This window comes from Cyprinus carpio, chromosome A25, assembly GCF_018340385.1.
Source record: "Cyprinus carpio isolate SPL01 chromosome A25, ASM1834038v1, whole genome shotgun sequence".
NCBI classification, from domain to species: Eukaryota; Metazoa; Chordata; class Actinopteri; order Cypriniformes; family Cyprinidae; genus Cyprinus; species Cyprinus carpio.
The window spans coordinates 12,389,477-12,408,771 of NC_056596.1; the positions used below are offsets into that span (position 1 = coordinate 12,389,477).

A 19,295-nucleotide genomic window follows, 5' to 3' on the forward strand; every position below is an offset into this window, starting at 1 on the left:
AAATAACTAGCTCATTTTGGCGGGTTATGATTCATCAATTATGACCGTATGCACACTCAAGTCTATTCGCGGCACCCCACAGCTGTAGTCTGCCATTCAGTTTTCTAAAATACAACGATTTGGGACTGATGTCTGTACATTATGACTTCACCCTAGTCTACAGAGCTGTGTATTGTGCATTTTAATAACAGGTTTGTTTTGTACTACACTGTAAAAAATTACTGATGCAAAAAGTTGTACAAATGAGGAAATGCATGTTGGCTCAACATAATGGTTGTGTCAAAAAAGAAAAATATGTTTGGTCAATGATTGCATGATTTCCATGACTGTACTACAAAATGTTCATCAAAAGAAAATAAATAATTGTGTTGACAGAACTTTTAATGTTGAACAAAAAAATATTATGTTGGCCGAGCAAGAGGGAACAGCGTCAATCGTCTGAGCATGCACAAAGGAGTTCTACCAGGCGCCTCCTGGAATTTCTCCCACCACGAGTCACAACATTGCAGTGGTGAGTGCTTTGTGCTGCGAGGTAATGAGCAAATTTAGGTTAAGAATATATCTACTGTCTATCAACAAAGTTTGAAATAGCTTTATTGTGAGTACCTACAGTGATTAGCAGTGCTGGAAAATCACATGTTTAACTCATAAAGCTTAGCATTCCTTTCCAACTGGCATGTGATTTTAACGTTGACCCTAACGGTTAAGCATGACATGTTCCCGTTTAATATTTTTAATGGTCAATATTTTCAAATTCCATTTGCATTTTGGCTTATGTATGATAATTGACTGTAACAGACAGCTAGTCTTGACAACTTGCGCTTTTGCTATTACAGAGTGACTGATAATTTAGGCTAACGTTAGTTCTAACAGTTAGTTGGCATTCAAAGCACGTGTGCCTTCTTGTTAGCAGCTAGTACTTTGCACAAAGCCTCCTTCTGCAAGAGTGAAATAACATTTCAGTCCGATAAAAATAAATAAATAAATAAAAAGTTGTGCTAACACGAAAACGAATAGCTGCTAATGTTACCAGAATTGTAAGCTGTTTAACGTTATCAGTTTGCCAACGGTTAACGTTAAGTATTACATGTTTCCGTTTAATATTTTTAATGGTCAATATTTTCAAATTCCGTTTGCATTTTGTACTGACATTCTTCTAAATATCTTACTTTCTGTTCAGCATAAGAAAGAAATTCATACAGGTGAACAACATAAGGGTGAGCATATGATGACAGAACTTTCATTTTTCGGTGGAGTATCTCTTTAAGGGATCTACAGCCTTGCTGCACTTGTTAGCTGATTATCCCTCGCAGATTGTAATCTTAATGTATTTCAGGTAACTATTTCATGAAGTTGGTTGTAATGAAGCCCAATGTTGAAAAGAGTAGGTGATCCTAAACTGTTGGTAGAGTAGATGTGTAACCTCTTTGTTAATTAAGTGAATTAATAATGTCTTATTGATGACCTGTCTTTTTGGCAGACCACAGATCTAACTTATAGAAGGTCTGCTGTTCTTCGTGGTCTTCCCCTGTACTTGAGACACACCCAACTCCAATAACAAATACAATCAAGGTGATTAATTTGAATATCTTTATTATGGTATTACTGTTTGTGATGCAGTAGTGATTGCATAAGACATTATGCTTTCAGTCTGACACTAAAAGTCATTTATTGTGTTTCACAGGATACTGAGGCACTGGGGCCACACACAAAGGCCATGAAAATGGGGATCCTGGAAGTGACTGACAGTTCTACCAACTCAGGACCATATCCCACAGTGGTCAATGTGGCTGTAGTACTGGAGGAGGAAGTTGTCATGGACAATCTGGGAGACTTCACAAAAGAGTGCACAGCAAGGATACAGTCCTTGAAAAACAAGTTATTACAGGTGTAATGGTCATTACATGTCAGTCATTGAGGTATTTTGAGGTATCAAAGGTTTCATGCAAAAGTTTCTGTTAATGCCAGTGACTTTTTTGTTGTTGAATTTTTGTAACTGCTCAGGAACTTGTTGATAACTTTTTTACAGCCAAAGCTGTTGTCATGTTTTACTGAGTTTCATTTTGTAAAGCAGATATTTGTTTTTCCAGTACAGCTATTGACTAAGAGTGATATCATGCTTTCTTGAACTCTCAGATCTTGTTTCGGCACTGGTTGAAATACTTGTGTAATATTTTACTTGAGCCTAACAGGCAAGTTCATATGTATTTAAATAAATACATAAAATGTTCTTTATCTCAAAGCATATTGTGTAATTTATTTGAAATAATGAAAAATAGACTATTTTGACCAATATTAATGAAAAATAGACTTATCTATAAATATAAATATTTAATACAACATTTTATTTCAATTTGAGTCTGCTTGTTGACCCAACAAGCTATGTTAAGTCAACAGAAAATATTTAATTGACACAACATTCTATTTCAAGTTCAGTCTACATGCAGGGGTAGTCAGCACAACACAAAAAAGTTGGTTTCCGCTATTTAAATTGGGCCAACTAAAAATTTTAGGTGCAACGGGTCACTAGAAATTTTTATGTTGGAGAGGCATATATTTTTTTACAGTGTATATTTAAGACCTGTGCAATGACAATTGGCAAACTTATTACTTCAATAGCAAGGACTGATATTCAGGACTTGTCAGCCAGTACCACTGTAGCCTTGCAAAGACTTTGCTTTGAAGACCTTTTAATGAACTAACTTCCACATTTCAATATGCCCCTGACTTCTAAGGGGTGTTTTTATTTGTGACTACTCCAAACAGCCTAGAATTCTATCAGTAGAACATCACATTATTCTTTTCTGTTTGCAGGAAGATTTGGTGTTGATGAAGGAGGCAACATCTTCAAGGCAAAACCTTAGACCTGATGCAACATCATCCAGTGTCAAAATCACCATTTAGGAGGTACACAAGCAAAAGCTAAATTGAACATTGCCAATTATCAATTCCTATTTTACAAAATTTGTCCTGCATACATTTTTATCTTTAATGTGTAGGCACTTGAAGACCAGTGCCCAATATGCACAGGAACATTTCCAGTGTCAGAAGTAGACCTGCCATGCAGGACTTTTTTTGCAATCTTTTATTTTTTAATTACAAAATAATTAGTTTTACTTTCAAACACAGAATGTTTGATTGAATAATAAAGACACAAAAATCATTCCATACGATGGTCGCTAAGAAGATAGGACGCAATGAAAACCCTGTGGTCACTGTGGTTTCTCCTTTGGTCGCACTCATGGAGGACCAAGTAAAAGAAGCTACCGAAATGGGCATCACGGCGATGCAACTCGGCGTGCACAGCGAGGTGGACATAACCAGCGGTCGTTGTCTGCTCCGAATCCTGGCTGCTGAACAAGAAGTGGAGGGACATGCTAGGCTCCGATGTTTTTCAAGACAACGTAATGGGTATCGTCGTGGATGAAGTTCATCTCATTTACAAATGGTAAGATTTAATCTGACTGTCTGACCTAGAAAATAACTCATAACATAGAGACATGAAGCAAATGTTGTAAAAAATATATTGTACCTAACTTAGTCCCGATGTAAGTTACGTCTGTAAAGTCAGTTTTGTGCAATCATAACGAGAGTCTCAGTGAAATAACAAAAAGTTCAAACATTCTCACTTACTGCGTTGCTCTGATTGGTTGTAGGTCTATCCAACTGAGTGCAGAGGTTTTTTTTTTACTGGTTCGGTTAAGACACGCCCCATAATTCAAGTGCAATGGAGAAGCAAAAGAACCAAAAACATAAAAGAAAATTACAAAGACTAACTCAAAATAACAGCCTACAACTCCGTAATGATATAAGATATGAAAATGTAATGAATACAACATATGTGCCCAAGACTTCCTTCTTTCATTTGCTATGACATTTATATCATTGTGATGTATGGTGCTCATTAAATGTAAGACAGTTTGAAAAGTGTGACAACTTACCCCGCTCTCCTGAAAAAATAGTCTCATGACATCTTGTAATATTATCTCATAATTCTGGTGTTTTGGTGTTATTGGCCTGAACTGGGACAAAGAATCATCACGTTAAGAAGACCCACAAAGATGTGCAGCCGGGTCGGTGCTTTCCTTTCCGCCGGAAAGGTTGGAGTGGTGGCTATCTCCCTCTGCCTTCAAAAAAAGTTTCACTCAGTAGCTATCTTTTATGGAGAGAGAGAGAAAAAAAGAACTTAACTATATTAGAAACTTACACATTTTGTACGTTTGTTAAAATTTGCAGGAAGGTTTTTGCGACCAACCCAATTAAAGCAACAATCATAATGACAGACTCACTATTTAAATAAGATTTCATTTGTTTTATTCAACAAAGTTGTTAAGCCTTTACAGTGAGGTCATACAGTATTTCTGCCCAAAATCCACATAAAAAATTACATAAAGAGTGGAAAACAGCACACAGAGTAAATAGAAATAGATGTTAAAAATGTACAAAGAAATTGAAGATCACATGTCCAGAGGTTAAAATTACAATTACATTACAGCATTGCCATAAAATAATTGCTTTGTTCCGAAAAATGTGTGTTGTGTGATCATCAGAAAAAGTCCATCTGGAGAACTGGGAAAGGCATCTCAGTGTTTGGAGAATAGTCGATCGGTAAGCGGTTGAGATATGCGCCATCAGCATGTCCGAAGTGTCTCGAGTCCGCAGAGAGTCGTTGGCTCGGTGTTTCTTCAATATCGGAGCTGTACCATTGTCGGTCGAAGTCTGGTAGCGAAGTCGTTGTTCCTCAAATGAATCTGTGTATAATGCGCTCCCGCAGGAACTGCCAAACACATTGTAACATCTGCTGCCAGAAGTTTGGATTCTGCGCTGTCGTAGTCGGCGAGTCTGAGCTCTGCCCAAAATCAGGCTTCGACAGCGATACGCAGCTGCATATGTTAATGATGTTGACGGATGTAGTTTCTTCAGGCATCGGAGCAAACGGCTAAAACACCACCGAAGATGAAATGAATGATCATCCAAGGCAAAATGTGTGAGCTCTACAAGCTTTCCATTCAATTTACATGACAGGTTACACAGTAGTTATATACAGGTGCTGGTCATATAATTAGAATATCATCAAAAAGTTGATTTATTTCACTAATTCCATTCAAAAAGTGAAACTTGTATATTATATTCATTCATTACACACAGACTGATATATTTCAAATGTTTATTTCTTTTAATTTTTGATGATTATAACTGACAACTAAGGAAAATCCCAAATTCAGTATCTCAGAAAATTAGAATATTACTTAAGACCAATACAAAGAAAGGATTTTTAGAAATCTTGGCCAACTGAAAAGTATGAGCATGTTCAGTACTTAGTTGGGGCTCCTTTTGCCTGAATTACTGCAGCAATGGCGTGGCATGGAGTCGATCAGTTTGTGGCACTGCTCAGGTGTTATTAGAGCCCAGGTTGCTCTGATAGTGGCCTTCTGCTCTTCTGCATTCTTGGGTCTGGCATATCGCATCTTCCTCTTCACAATACCCCATAGATTTTCTATGGGGTTAAGGTCAGGCGAGTTTGCTGGCCAATTAAGAACATGGATACCATGGTCCTTAAACCAGGTACTGGTAGCTTTGGCACTGTGTGCAGGTGCCAAGTCCTGTTGGAAAATGAAATCTGCATCTCCATAAAGTTGGTCAGCAGCAGGAAGCATGAAGTGCTCTAAAACTTCCTGGTATACGGCTGCGTTGACCTTGGACCTGTTGGAAACTCAGAAGCGAAGACCAGGAGACTCTTGGGTAATCTTCAGCAGAATTCTTTATTGAGAATGCTCTGCTTAGCGCTACAGTCATGAAAAGTCTCACCAAAGCAGCGATACTTTGGAGTTTTTATACATTTAAGTGGGAGGGATACATTGAGGTGGAGACAGTTTAAACAAAGCAAGCAAATGGAATACAGGGATTGGCCTGATGCTGGCCATTTTCCCATCTTTGATCTTATCAGTATAACACGGCAGTAATTCTGTGGGGGAGTCGTGGCCTAATGGTTAGAGAGTCGGACTCCCAATCGAAGGGTTGTGAGTTCGAGTCCCGGGCCGGCAGGAATTGTGGGTGGGGGGGGAGTGCATGTACAGTTCTCTCTCCACCTTCAATACCACGACTTAGGTGCCCTTGAGCAAGGCATCGAACCCCCAACTGCTCCCCGGGAGCATAAAATGGCCCACTGCTCCATATGTATGTATGCACAGTACATACCAGTTCACTGCTCTGTGTGTGTGCACTTCGGATGGGTTAAATGCAGAGCACTAACTGAGTATGGGTCACCATACTTGGCTGAATGTCACTTCACTTTCAGTGTCATTTAAATACAGAAGTGCCTGACAGTATCACCCATACCTTCACATTATCATAGAAACAAAGGCACAGCTGTGCCTTGAGCTTAGGAAGCCAGATGGTCAGGAAGAGTAAACAAAAGGTCAATGTCTCAGAAACCTGGGCTGCTTGAATTGATCATCTCAGAATGTCATCATCTTAACCTCAAAATGTAACACATGTACATACTATTATACTGGAACCTAGATTTAACATTTTATAAATTTGTAATCACACAGTCCTCCCGTTGAGAGTTCTAATAACTCTCACATAATACAAATTTAAAGCTTCATAAGTCCATTCTATGGTCTATGTTTGTTAACATAAGCCCCATCTTGCAGTCATGTAACCTGAAAAGGTTACAGGCACATATAACTTATTCTGTGTCTTGTCCTAGATTTACTTAGGTGTAATAGTTATTTTTAGAACCATAACTGTGGACAAATATTACATGGATGGTAACATGTCATTGAAACTACATGATGACACAGTAAACCATGTAGCATAAGAGTGGAAGTCTTGAAGTCTATCAAGCTGTGAATAGCTGTGAAGTCTGTTTTCTGTAGTCCATTTCCCACGTAGATTCATTAATTTAGACTCTTGGTCCTCATGAAGCTTGTTCATGGATGTCTGAGGTGATGCTTTACACCAGGGTGCTGCTTATGGAGATGACATCTCATGCCATCTCATGCACACATACCTGCAACACAAGAAAACAAAGAACACAACTAGTGACCTTTGACCAATTCACTTTTGGTCCAAAAATGTTCTTTAACTCTCTCAGAACTCCCTCTCTCAATTCATCTTTACTGGCATGTTGTATTTCAGAAGTAACAGCAGACTCAAAACTGTTGAATTCAGATTCAGTTAGAATTTGTGACATCAGCTGTGTGACTTCTGCTAACGACATGTCATAGAGACACATTTTGCTGATCACTGCTCTTCTAAATTCAGTAAAATTTGTGTGTGCTGAGGGTAAGCTCTGGGATAGTCTCCCGCATTCTCCACCATTTAACTGTAGGGGAATTTACAGTTAAAACCCAAGGACCAGATGTGTCACAATGAAGACCAGGAGTCAGAGATGCATTCAATTAAAGAAAAATTTACTGAAGAACATGGTTTGCAGTTTCATCAGCAGAAGTCAGCTTCAGTACTCTCGATGGAGTTCGTAGGCCGCTCTGCGTACAACTCAAAATCACCAACATTTATACTCTTGACCGAGAACTAATTGCGTCAATGCAAAGTCAGCAAAATTCTGATTGGTTCCAAAACTTAGATAAACTTAGACAGTTTCCACATATGGACACAAGCTTGAAGCATATCTTCTGACGACTATTTTGGTGACAAGTCTCTCCAAAGACGTATATCTGATACGCTGGACATCGGCAGTTGAATGTTTGTCTTGGGACTGTCTGAGCTTCTCCCTGTACAGACAGATACTAACACACATACGCAGAGAACTTATCAGAACTTCAAGGCTGCCTAGCCCTAGCTAGAATTTTATCAGTATGGTTTGTTACACACACTATGCAAGTCTCATTTTAGAGAGAAGAAATACAGGCTAAAACAGGATTTCTAAATATCAAGCAGATACATTCATATCACAGTCTGTTGGCCAATCTCTTGTGTCTCACATAGATGGGAGGTCGTCCTGACCTCTTTGACATTGCCCTGTGACCTGGGAAGGAAATAGACTCAGCCCTGTAAAGGCTTACTGTTACGCATTCCACTCTTGCATCAAACCAAGTGGTTAAATACTGATCAATAACTTGATTAATAATCACACAATATATTAATGAAATAATGAATATAGAGAAGGAAGGATATGATCAGGGCGGCGGCATCCACTTCATCCTCTCCTTCACTATATCTTTAGGTCCTAGAACTTTGGCAACAGTTTGTACTTGGACAACTGAAGAGTTGGGAGGAACACTTTCAGTTCACTCAATTCTCTGAGATCTTCTCCTAGCTCCACATACCTTCACTGAATTTACAGACACATCAGTTACTGACTCGATGGCTACATCTATTTCAAAAAATGCTTGTATGTCAGGATAATTGTTATCAGGCTGACTAACACATCCGGTTTTGCTGCAGCTTTGTTGCGGTTCAATTTCTTAGTCAAAGAGGATACTCTAGCTCTGAGCTCTTTGTTCTGTTTCTCTAGCTCTGAGTTACGCTGAGAATGGAACTGGAACCTCCGTAGCTACACTGGAACCTCCGTAGCTAAAGCTAAACCAAATTCTCTGTGGCAGCAGGTAATGTCTTTCATATTGGTCTTGCGAATACATGATCCTAGTACCTTTTTACATTCTTCAATAGACCATACTTTTTCTGGATCAATACCAAATTTCTTTATCAAATCCAATCTGACTGACTCTGTCACTATTGAGCCCATGTGCTGTCCTAACAATGATTCAAACTCACTGTCTGTCCATGAAGGAGTAGCTAGTCCACCTTTCTTAGTTGTTGGAATCAGCTTAGCAATCCTTCTCAACATTTTGTAAAGTCTTTCTGACACAACAGGACACTTCTAAAACTTCCCTGGCAAGCAGAGGATACACTTGTTAACATACCTGTTAACTTTCCCTGGCGAAGCAGAGGATAGCACAAATATTAGCATGTGATGCTAATCTTCCCTGCCTAAACAGAGGATTACTTTAATCTCTAAAATAATTTTAGAGGGTAACTTAGTTAACCAAACCCTGCAGCTGTCTGTTAACTCTTCTCTGGCAGCGCAGAGGATACTGGTCTTAAAGGTTCTTTTGGATAGAGTTACACTCACCAACCCTTGGTTGTACAGAAAGATCCAGTCTGGAACGAAGACAGATCTTTGTTGAGCTTGAAGTTTCAATCTGGATTCAGGTGAGAAGCTCTATCCGGGTCACGGCACCAAAACTGTTGGAAACTCAGAAGCGAAGACCAGGAGACTCTTGGGTAATCTTCAGCAGAATTCTTTGAGAACGCTCTGCTTAGCGCTACAGTCATCAAAAGTCTCACCAAAGCAGTGATACTTTGGAGTTTTTTTATACATTTAAGTGGGAGGGATACATCGAGGTGGAGACAATTTAAACAAAGCAAGCAAATGGAATACAGGGATTGGCCTGATGCTGGCCATTTTTCCATCTTTGATCTTATCAGTATAACCATGTCATTTAAATACAGAAGTGCCTGACAGTATCACCCATACCTTCACATTATCATAGAAACAAAGGCACAGCTGTGCCTTGAGCTTAGGAAGCCAGATGGTCAGGAAGAGCAAACAAAAGGTCAATGTCAATGTGGGCTGCTTGACTTGATCATCTCAGAATGTCATCATCTTAACCTCAAAATGTAAAAACACAATGTACAAACTATTACACTGGAACCTAGATTTAACATTTTGTAAATTTGTAATCCCACAGACCTCAGAAAACACAGTGGACCAACACCAGCAGATGACATGGCACCCCAAACCATCACTGACTGTGGAAACTTTACACTGGACCTCAAGCAACGTGGATTGTGTGCCTCTCCTTTCTTCCTGCAGACTCTGGGACCCTAATTTCCAAAGGAAATGCAACATTTACTTTCATCAGAGAACATTACTTTGGACCACTCAGCAGCAGTCCAGTCCTTTTTGAAGCGAGACGCTTCTGACGCTGTCTGTTGTTCAAGAGTGGCTTGACACAAGGAATGCAACAGCTGAAACCCATGTCTTGCATACGTCTGTGAGTAGTGGTTCTTGAAGCACTGACTCCAGCTGCAGTCCACTCTTTATGAATCTCCCCCACATTTTTGAATCGCTTTTGTTTCACAATCCTCCCCAGGGTGCGGTTATCCCTATTGCTTGTACTTTTTTTCTACCACATCTTTTCCTTCCCTTCGCCTCTCTATTAATGTGCTTGGACACAGAGCTCTGTGAACAGCCAGCCTCTTTTGCAATGACCTTTTGTGTTTTGCCCTCCTTGTGCAAGGTGTCAATGGTCGTCTTTTGGACAACTGTCAAGTCAGCAGTCTTCCCCATGATTGTGTAGCCTACAGAACTAGACTGAGAGACCATTTAAAGGCCTTTGCAGGTGTTTTGAGTTAATTAGCTGATTAGAGTGTGGCACCAGGTGTCTTCAATATTGAACCTGTTCACAATATTCTAATTTTCTGAGATTCTGAATTTGGGATTTTCCTTAGTCGCAGTTATAATCATCAAAATTAAAAGAAATAAACATTTGAAATATATCAGTCTGTGTGTAATGAATGAATATAATATACAAGTTTCACTTTCTGAATGGAATTAGTGAAATAAATCAACTTTTTGATGATATTCTAATTATATGACCAGCACCTGTATTAACAATGTTATACTGATCCATCATTCTCTGAGCACAAAGGCACTAATGCTATAAGTGGAAGAACCTTTTTTCTTGAAGAAGCAGCACAATAGAGACCATGAACTTCTTCACAGTGAACTTGAATGCTCAAATCTGTGTTACCTTCATGTCAACACTTGATCACATGAAGGAAGCTGACCTTCCAGCCACAAATGAGTGGCGTTAATTCTTAGAGTGATCTTAGAGGAAGTGTTTATGCCTGCTTCTACATCACCATAGGCTCACATGATACCAACCCTTTATACTTTTCTCCTGTTCATAGCCTTATCTTTATTTCTTTTAAGCACTTGTTATGCCAAATGTTTTGTAAATCCTACTTTACAAATTATCTTCATCTTAACACCTGATGACAGGAGAGAAAGTTGTTGTCAGTTCAGTTGTTATTGTTGATTTTTTTTTTGTGTGTGTGTGTGTGTGTGTGTGTGTGTGAATCTGTCCTCCATATTAGGCCTATATACACTCACTGGTCACTTTAGGTACACCTTGCTAGTACTGGGTTGGACCCCCTTTTGACTTCAGAATTGCCTTAATTCTTCGTGGCATAGATTCAACAAGGTGTTGGAAACATTCCTCTGAGATTTTGGTCTATATTGACATGATAGCATCATGCAGTTGCTGCAGATTTGTCAGCTGCATATCCATGATGCTAATCTCCCGTTCCACCACATCCCAAAGCTGCTCTATTGGATTGAGATCTAGTGACTGTGGAGGCTATTTGAGTAAAGTGAACTCATTGTCATGTTCAAGAAACCAGTCTGAGATGATTTGAGCTTTGTGACCTGGTGCATTATCCTGCTGGAAGTAGCCATCAGAAGATTGGTACACTGTAGTCATAAAGGGATGGACATGGTCAGCAACAATACTCAGGTAGGCTGTGGCGTTTAAACAATGCTCAATTGGTACTAAAGGGCCCAAAGTGTGCCAAGAAAATATCCCCCACACTATTACACCACCACCACCAGCCTGAACCGTTGAGACAAGGCAGGATGAATCCATGCTTTCATGTTCTTGACGCCAAATTCTGACCCTACCATCTGAATGTTGCAGCAGAAATCGAGACTCATCAGACCAGGCAATGTTTTTTCCAATCTTCTATTGTCCAATTTTGGTGAGCCTGTGAGAATTGTAGCCTCCGTTTCCTGTTCTTATCTGACAGGAGCAGCACCCGGTGTGGTCTTCTGCTGCTGTAGCCCATCTGCTTCAGGGTTAAATGTGTTGTGCGCTCAGAGATGGTATTCTGCATACCTTGGTTGTAATGAGTGGTTATTTGAGTTACTGTTGCCTTTCTAACCAGTCTGCCCATTCTCCTCTCACCTATGACATCAACAAGGCATTTTCGTCCACACAACTGCCGCTCACTGGATATTTTCTCTTTTTCAGACCATTATCTGTAAACCCTAGAGATGGTTGTGCATGAAAATCCCAGTAGATCAGCAGTTTTTGAAATACTCAGACCAGCCCTTCTGGCACCAACAACCATTCCATGTTCAAAGTCACTTAAATCCCCTTTCTTCCCCATTCTGATGCTAGGTTTGAATGTCAGCAAGTCATCTTCACCACATCTACATGCCTAAATACATTGAGTTGCTGCCATGTGATTGGCTGATTAACAATTTGTGTTACCAAGCAATTGAACAGGTGAATGTATATATTCCTTATTCAGATTATATATATATATATATATATATAATTTTTTTTTTTTTTTTTTTTTTTTTTTTTTTTATATATATATAATTTTTTTTTTTTTTTTTTTTTTTTTTTTTTTTTTTTTTTTTTTTTTTTGCTTGCACAGGGTGGCCGCGGGGTCTTAAAAAGTATTAAAAGTTGATAAATCAATTTAGAGAAAATTAAGGGCCTTAAAAAGTAGGCTATTAAAAAGTCTTAAATGCCATATGATTTTGTATCATCTTTTCATTATGTATATTTGTCCGAATAGTGGGGTTCTGTGTAGTTTATTTATGGAATCCCGTAAGATTTGACGTCATCTGTTAGCCCCCCCACCTACTGAATGCACTGCTGTGTGATAGCGCGAGGCTTGTTGATCCCGCTCTCGCTGAATTTCTCACCATTACCGCATGCTCCCAGTCCCATCCGCTCCCGCGATTTTTGAATCCGCTCCCGCAAACATTCTAATATTGTATATAATTTTAGCGCATCATGGCGCCGCTATCAATCTGTGGGGTATTTAAATCCCTTTTGAAATAAGCGCGGGCAGTTCTCTTTCGATTTCGCGGTCGCGCGTGCACTGTGTAAAGGGAGCACATCTATATTTGTCAATAAGCTCGCAATCTGTTGAGGAGAAAATCCTCCAACATCTCTCTTACTTTTGACCTGTGATCAGTCAATCTGACTTCTGCAGCTGATGTTGGATGCAGGGTTGTTGTTTTTTTATACGAAATTGGGCTGCTTTTAAAGTGTTGCAATGGGTTGATTTTTCCCCAGTGGGTTAAAGGTTTGAAATATTGCATACATTACATTTAGTTGAAATGCTTGCACTGAAACATTTTGCATTGTACTTGTAATAAAACTGTGCTAAATGTTTTGGGCCACACTAGTAGGAAGCATTTGAGCTGTGTTTATGATAAATGTGTATAATAGTGACTGTAAAATATGTATTTTAGGGATGGAAATGACCCTTTTTTTTTTTGGGACATGGTAATTGTGCTACTTTTTTTTTTTTTTTTTTTTTTACCGCATTGGGCTTGGGATGCACAATTAAAAGGATGTAATAGTTGTGATCATTATTTTACCATGATCATTCACACTTGATCAGGTGCAGTACTGACACTATCAAATCAAGCACTCTGTAATCACAGGTAAACTGTCTGATCAGTCAAATCTTTGTCATGAGAAGTGTTCCACAAAACAGCTATGGTTTGCAGACAGTTATAAGAGCTGATGTTACAAATACATATTTTGAATATACTGTATGAACTCATTGTCCCGTCAGCTTGGAGAGCTTTATTTTCCCTCCTCAATAAGTTTTGTCAGTTGTTTTGTTTATTGGTCTAATTCTTTGTTTCTTGGGTTGCATTGGTTAGTCACTCAGTTAATTATCTTGTGCTTCGTTCCCACCCTTCTGAATTATGTTGTATTGATAAGGAGTTATCACAAAGTCGGTCTGTTTAGTTGTGCTATCTTACAATCAATATAGGCCAATAGTAAATGTAAGTTAAAGTGTCGCCGTTGTAACCGGTTAAAACTTGGAGTGGCGATGAGGTCTTAAAATGTATGGAAAGAGTCTTAAAAAAGGTCTTAAAAGGTATTAAATTTTACTCCATGATTCCTGTATATACCCTGTTGCAATAAAATCAACATTTAACATGTTATATAAGCTAATTGTTCAGACAACAGTTTCATTTAGTTTTATGTACTAAAATTAAATAAAATTAAAATGACACTAAAAGAAATAAATGAATAAATGATCACAATTGTAAGTAATATATCCACCATCATCATTTAGCTTGCTGAAATGTTTACCTTGGTAAAGAGCGACCTCTGCTGAGCAATTGCCAAAACAAACCTCAAGGCAAATAGATTTTTGGAATGACATTGAATCATTATTTTCCATTATTTTTAATAATTCTATTCCTGTTTATCCCTGTAAAGCTGCTCTGAAACAATCTTTGATGTATTGTATAAAGCGCTAGATGACACAACGTTGGATCTCCTTTACTTAGATTTACTTTGCTATAGTAATATAGCTACATTCTATATAATAAAATTGGCTTTATTATTATTATTGTTGTTGTTGGCATGCGAAAACAGAAACTCTACTCCAGTTACAATATTTGCACATGCATCTCACATTTCTTCAGAAAATGTAAAAATCTACTCTGTATATTACTCTAAAGCATATCATGCAAATCCATTCTAACATAACGTTTGGTATCATTCATAACTGCTTGGAGACCGTGCAAAAATCTCAAATCCCACGTGAAGCTGCATGTCCTTATTCCATCGCATTCCATCTATGCTTCGCATCAAAGCTCGAGAAGGTTCTGGAGCGCCAGGCTTTATATAAGAGCGACAGCGCGCGCTGCGTTTAGGCAGTAGTACAACAGTCACACAAGCAGAGAAGCGGACGCGACGCGAAACAGCGAGCCGGCTTTTCTTCTTTTATTTCTGTGAGTATTATCAAACTCATAACACACAAGTACGACTCGCGAAGCTTTATTTGAAGTATTTTCTAGAGTCATTCACTAATGTAACGGACAGTTTGAGTATCCCTTTAGCTTTCAAGTAAGTTTAGCCTACATTCTGTTGTTACTCAAGTGACCGCTCGCATTTACCTGCTCTAATATTGTTTAATTTATAATATGTATGTCTAGTGGCATGATTAAACATTGTATTTAGTATGCCTTTTAACTAAGTCACAGGCATGTTGTGGTAGTAAGGCAGACAGGACTGTTGATATGTTTTGTTCCTGTACACTGTAGCTGGATCCTGTCAAAGATGGTTCGAGAAACCGGTTACTACGATCTGCTCGGCGTGAGTCCCAAAGCCTCGCTGGACGAGATCAAGAAGGCATATCGAAAACTGGCCTTGAAATATCACCCGGATAAAAACCCGAATGAAGGCGAGAAAGTAAGTGGAGGTGCTGCGCCGCGAGCGGAGACTGTTATCATGTTTCATGTTGCCTGACAAATACAGCGACAGAAATGAAAGGAACTTTCTAGAAGTGTCCCGAACACTCGCGTGAGCTGAGGCATGCATTTCTAAACATTGCTTTGAGATCTATCCGCATATATGGTTGCGAATAATTCATGCTGATTTGCATTTTTATTTTTAGTTTAATATATATATATATATATATATTATATATATATAATATATATATATATATATATATATATATATATATATATATATATATATATATTATATATATATTCTTATTAATAAACAATACAAGGTCCTGAAGAACCTTGACAGTAAGGGGAAACATTTGATTTTTAAGTATTTTATTTTATTTACTTATTTTACTTTATTTGGTTTTATGTTTTATTTGGTTTTATTTAGATATTTGTTATAACTCTCCTTGAGAGGAAGAGACCAAATGGCCAATTGCCAAAAATTAACACAAATAAAAATCATGGAGAAAAAAAAAAATCCAAAATATTAAAATAAGAAAAGGAAAGGAAAAAAAAATCGAACAAAAATAAAATAACTGTGATAGAATAATAAAAATAATAAGTAATTAAATTTGGGGGGAAATGAAAAATCCTAATACAAAGTGCTGTAAATATAAAAAAAGCGAAAAGGAAAAAAGAAAAGAAATAACCAAAAATAAATTTGAAGTAAAAAAAAAAAAAATGCTGAATAAATGGCAAAGGGATGGAAGAAGGGTATATAGAAAATAATATATTTTTTAAAATACTAATACTTTAGTTAATTATTAAAGGAAAATACCTGACACAGGAAGGCTTTATGGCACTTAGGTCTTCAGTAGAACTCATTTGAACTGTTGTTAAATGCTTCATGGAAACTAATGCATGATGGGAAGTGTTTATGCATGCATTATTAAAATGAGTAATATAAGGATCTTTTCTATTCCCCAGTTCAAACTCATATCGCAAGCCTACGAGGTCCTGTCAGATCCCAAAAAGCGGGATTTGTATGACCAAGGTGGTGAACAAGCCATAAAGGAAGGAGGCATGTCAGGAGGAGAATCTCCCATGGACATTTTCAACATGTTCTTTGGTGGCGGAGGCAGAATGCAGAGAGAAAGGAGAGGTGAGACATTTATTTACTGCACCAGGTGGCAGTGAGCAGCTGTGGTGTTTTGTAACGTCCCCCCATGGGAAGTCAGTGAAAGGTTTTGGGGGTCTTAAATATAGTTTGTGCAATGTTTCATATCCTGGTTGTTGTTAGCTAATACTGTATCTTTTATCTTGTTCAGGTAAGAATGTGGTTCACCAGCTTGGAGTCACACTGGAGGAATTGTACAATGGCTCAACAAGAAAACTTGGTCTTCAGAAGAACGTGATTTGTGAGAAATGCGACGGTAAGAAGGTTACGAGTCTATTGAGTTCGTTTAATGGGAAGATTGTTATAATAATATTGTAGTTCAAGACCCAGTGGTGATTTAAAGGTTTAATATGTAAATGATATGTCTTGCAGGTTATGGAGGCAAAAAAGGCTCAATTGAAAAATGCTCAACATGCAAAGGAAGAGGGGTTCAGGTCCAGGTGCAACAGATTGGACCGGGAATGATCCAGCAGATTCAAAGCATGTGCTCCGACTGCCAAGGACAGGGAGAGAGGTTCAACTCCAAGGACCGTTGCAAAAACTGCAATGGACACAAAGTAGAACGCAAGAAGAAGATTCTTGAAGTCCATATTGACAAAGGTAGAAGAACTTTGCTTAATTCCAGGCCTTAATACCTTCTATAGTCTTCAGAAGTATTCTAGAAGCATACTAATACTGGTCTTTGTCACAGGTATGAAGGACGGTCAGAAGATCACATTCCACGGAGAAGGAGATCAAGAGCCTGGCCTGGAGCCTGGTGATGTTATAATCGTACTGGACTTGAAAGAACACCCCGTCTTCCAACGAAAAAATGAAAACCTGATCATGAAGATGAAGATCAAGCTGGTGGAAGCGCTCTGTGGGTTTAAAAAAACTGTCTGTACGCTAGATAACCGATTGTTGCTCATCCAATCACCTCCAGGTATGTCCTACATACTATATTTTTGTAAATAATATTTGAGTTTATTATTTGAGAATGATATTTTGATCAATAAATTAAACATTTAAACTATTAAATATATACATTTTGATTCATTTGAATTTTTATTTATTTTTTTGTTTTAGGCAAAGTAATAAAACCTAATGATGTAAAATGTATTCATAATGATCCTGTGTATAGACACCCTTTTGAGAAAGGTCTTCTCATCGTACAGTTTGAGGTAAGTCAGTACCGCGTGTTACACATTTTAGCGAGGCTAATCTGATGTGATCTCAATATTATAACTATCGTTTTATTTTTATTACATTATGGTTTATTTTATTTGATGTTGCGTCACATCTTCTAGAAACAAACAATAAATAGATGGCCTTCTGCCAAGTAACAAATTAAAATCTTTGAAAGTGAAACAAAAATAGACCAATTAATTTTTTATCGGATTTATCTGAATCTTTTAATAAAACTTATATTTTATTATTTTTCTTTTAATACTATGTGTATTTAAGTTTGCCTTTGCATCTTTTTAGAACAAAAACTAACTCAGTATAAACTTAATTAGTCATAAATTAATTTAATATAAATAAAAATAATAATAATTATGATATTTATTTATTATTTTGTTTTTATTTTGATAAACATCTTCTAGGAACAAAACGAATTGCCTACAGCTAAAAGAAAAACAAGTTACTAATAAAAACTAATTAAATGCAAATTAAAGTAATTTAATCTTTTGTGTGATGATTGTTTTTATTATTATTTAATTTCTTTTTGATATTTTCTAGTTTTTTGCTTTGCAACTTCTACAGAAAAAAGTTTCCTACTGTGAAATAAATAAAAACTGTCACATGGAAAAAATTTTTTATAAAAAAACAAACAAAACCCACCAATAATAGAGGGAAAACTTGTGTGAAAGCAAACAATGATTAAATTGTAATATGTGTTGAGCCGGTCACATCTTACAGAAGCCTTTCTGTTCCCTCAGATTGAGTTCCCAGATAAACACTGGCTACCTGAGCACATGCTGCCTGACCTGGAGAGGCTACTTCCTGTCAGAGATCACGTCATGATGTCAGATGATATGGAAGAGGTTGACCTGTGTGAAGTAGACTATGAAAGACAAAAGAGAAACTACAGTGGTGAAGCCTACGATGAAGACGAAGGGCCCCGGCATAGTGGTGTCCAGTGCCAGACTCAGTAAATGTCATGTATAAGAAACACTGGTGCAATACTCGTGTGACTGCAAATATACAGTACACCGTATATTAGGCCGGTTTAATTAAGTTCTTGCTGAGCAATACGTACAGCAAGATTTTCCTTAACAAGCCTTATGAAACGGACCATTTTCTTGCCACTATTGGAATTCATCTTTCTGAAGTGTCTGATGAGGAGCCAGGAATTTTTTGGCAACTATTTTGGATAAAAATGTCATTCATTTACAAATGTAATTTAGTAGGAACTTAAATTCGCATGTAAATTATTCCGTATGTTTTAACATGTTCACTTTTGTATGTTAATCTGTCAATGTGTTTCGGTCAAGAGTGGGTGCTGTACTATATTTTTACCAGTTGAAAAATCTGTATTTGTACATTTTCTAAGAATATGACACCATATGTTTATTGTGTTGTTTCCTTCCTTAAAATGGGTTTTATTTTTCACAAATAAAACATTTCATTACAATCCCTCCTTTACATAACTGCAAGTGAATGAAAGCAATTTAAAAAAAAATCCAATTTAAAGTCTGGGGTCAGTAAGATTATTTTATTATTTTCAAGAAATCAATACATTTAATCAACAAGGATACATCAAATTGATCAAAAGTGATGGTAAAGATATGTAGAATGCAAAAAAAAAATCAATTCAAATAAATGCTGTTCTTTTGAATATCACAAAAAGGTTTCCACAAAAATATGAAGGAGCACAATTAT

General features: G+C 37.5%; 1 protein-coding gene and 1 long non-coding RNA gene across 3 annotated transcripts; both read left to right on the forward strand.

Moving 5' to 3' along the window:
- Positions 1-1,640: 1,640 nt before the first annotated feature.
- LOC122135610 lies at positions 1,641-3,705 on the forward strand. Its single transcript, XR_006153620.1, has 3 exons — positions 1,641-1,888; positions 2,815-2,907; positions 3,000-3,705. It is a non-coding gene; the product is annotated as an uncharacterized LOC122135610 (long non-coding RNA).
- Positions 3,706-14,657: 10,952 nt separating this feature from the next.
- LOC109047693 (dnaJ homolog subfamily A member 4-like) lies at positions 14,658-19,047 on the forward strand. Of its 2 annotated transcripts, none has more exons than XM_042715573.1 (8): positions 14,658-14,809; positions 15,122-15,269; positions 16,244-16,418; positions 16,585-16,689; positions 16,806-17,033; positions 17,125-17,355; positions 17,499-17,593; positions 18,353-19,047. In XM_042715573.1, exons 2-8 carry the CDS (start codon positions 15,138-15,140, stop codon positions 18,566-18,568), a joined length of 1,182 nt encoding a protein of 393 aa, XP_042571507.1. In that variant the 5' UTR covers positions 14,658-14,809; positions 15,122-15,137; the 3' UTR covers positions 18,569-19,047. The 2 variants fall into 2 exon arrangements, with proteins under 2 accessions (XP_042571507.1, XP_042571508.1); XM_042715574.1 differs by having other exon boundaries at positions 14,726-14,807; positions 15,109-15,269.
- The last annotated feature ends 248 nt before the right edge of the window (positions 19,048-19,295 follow it).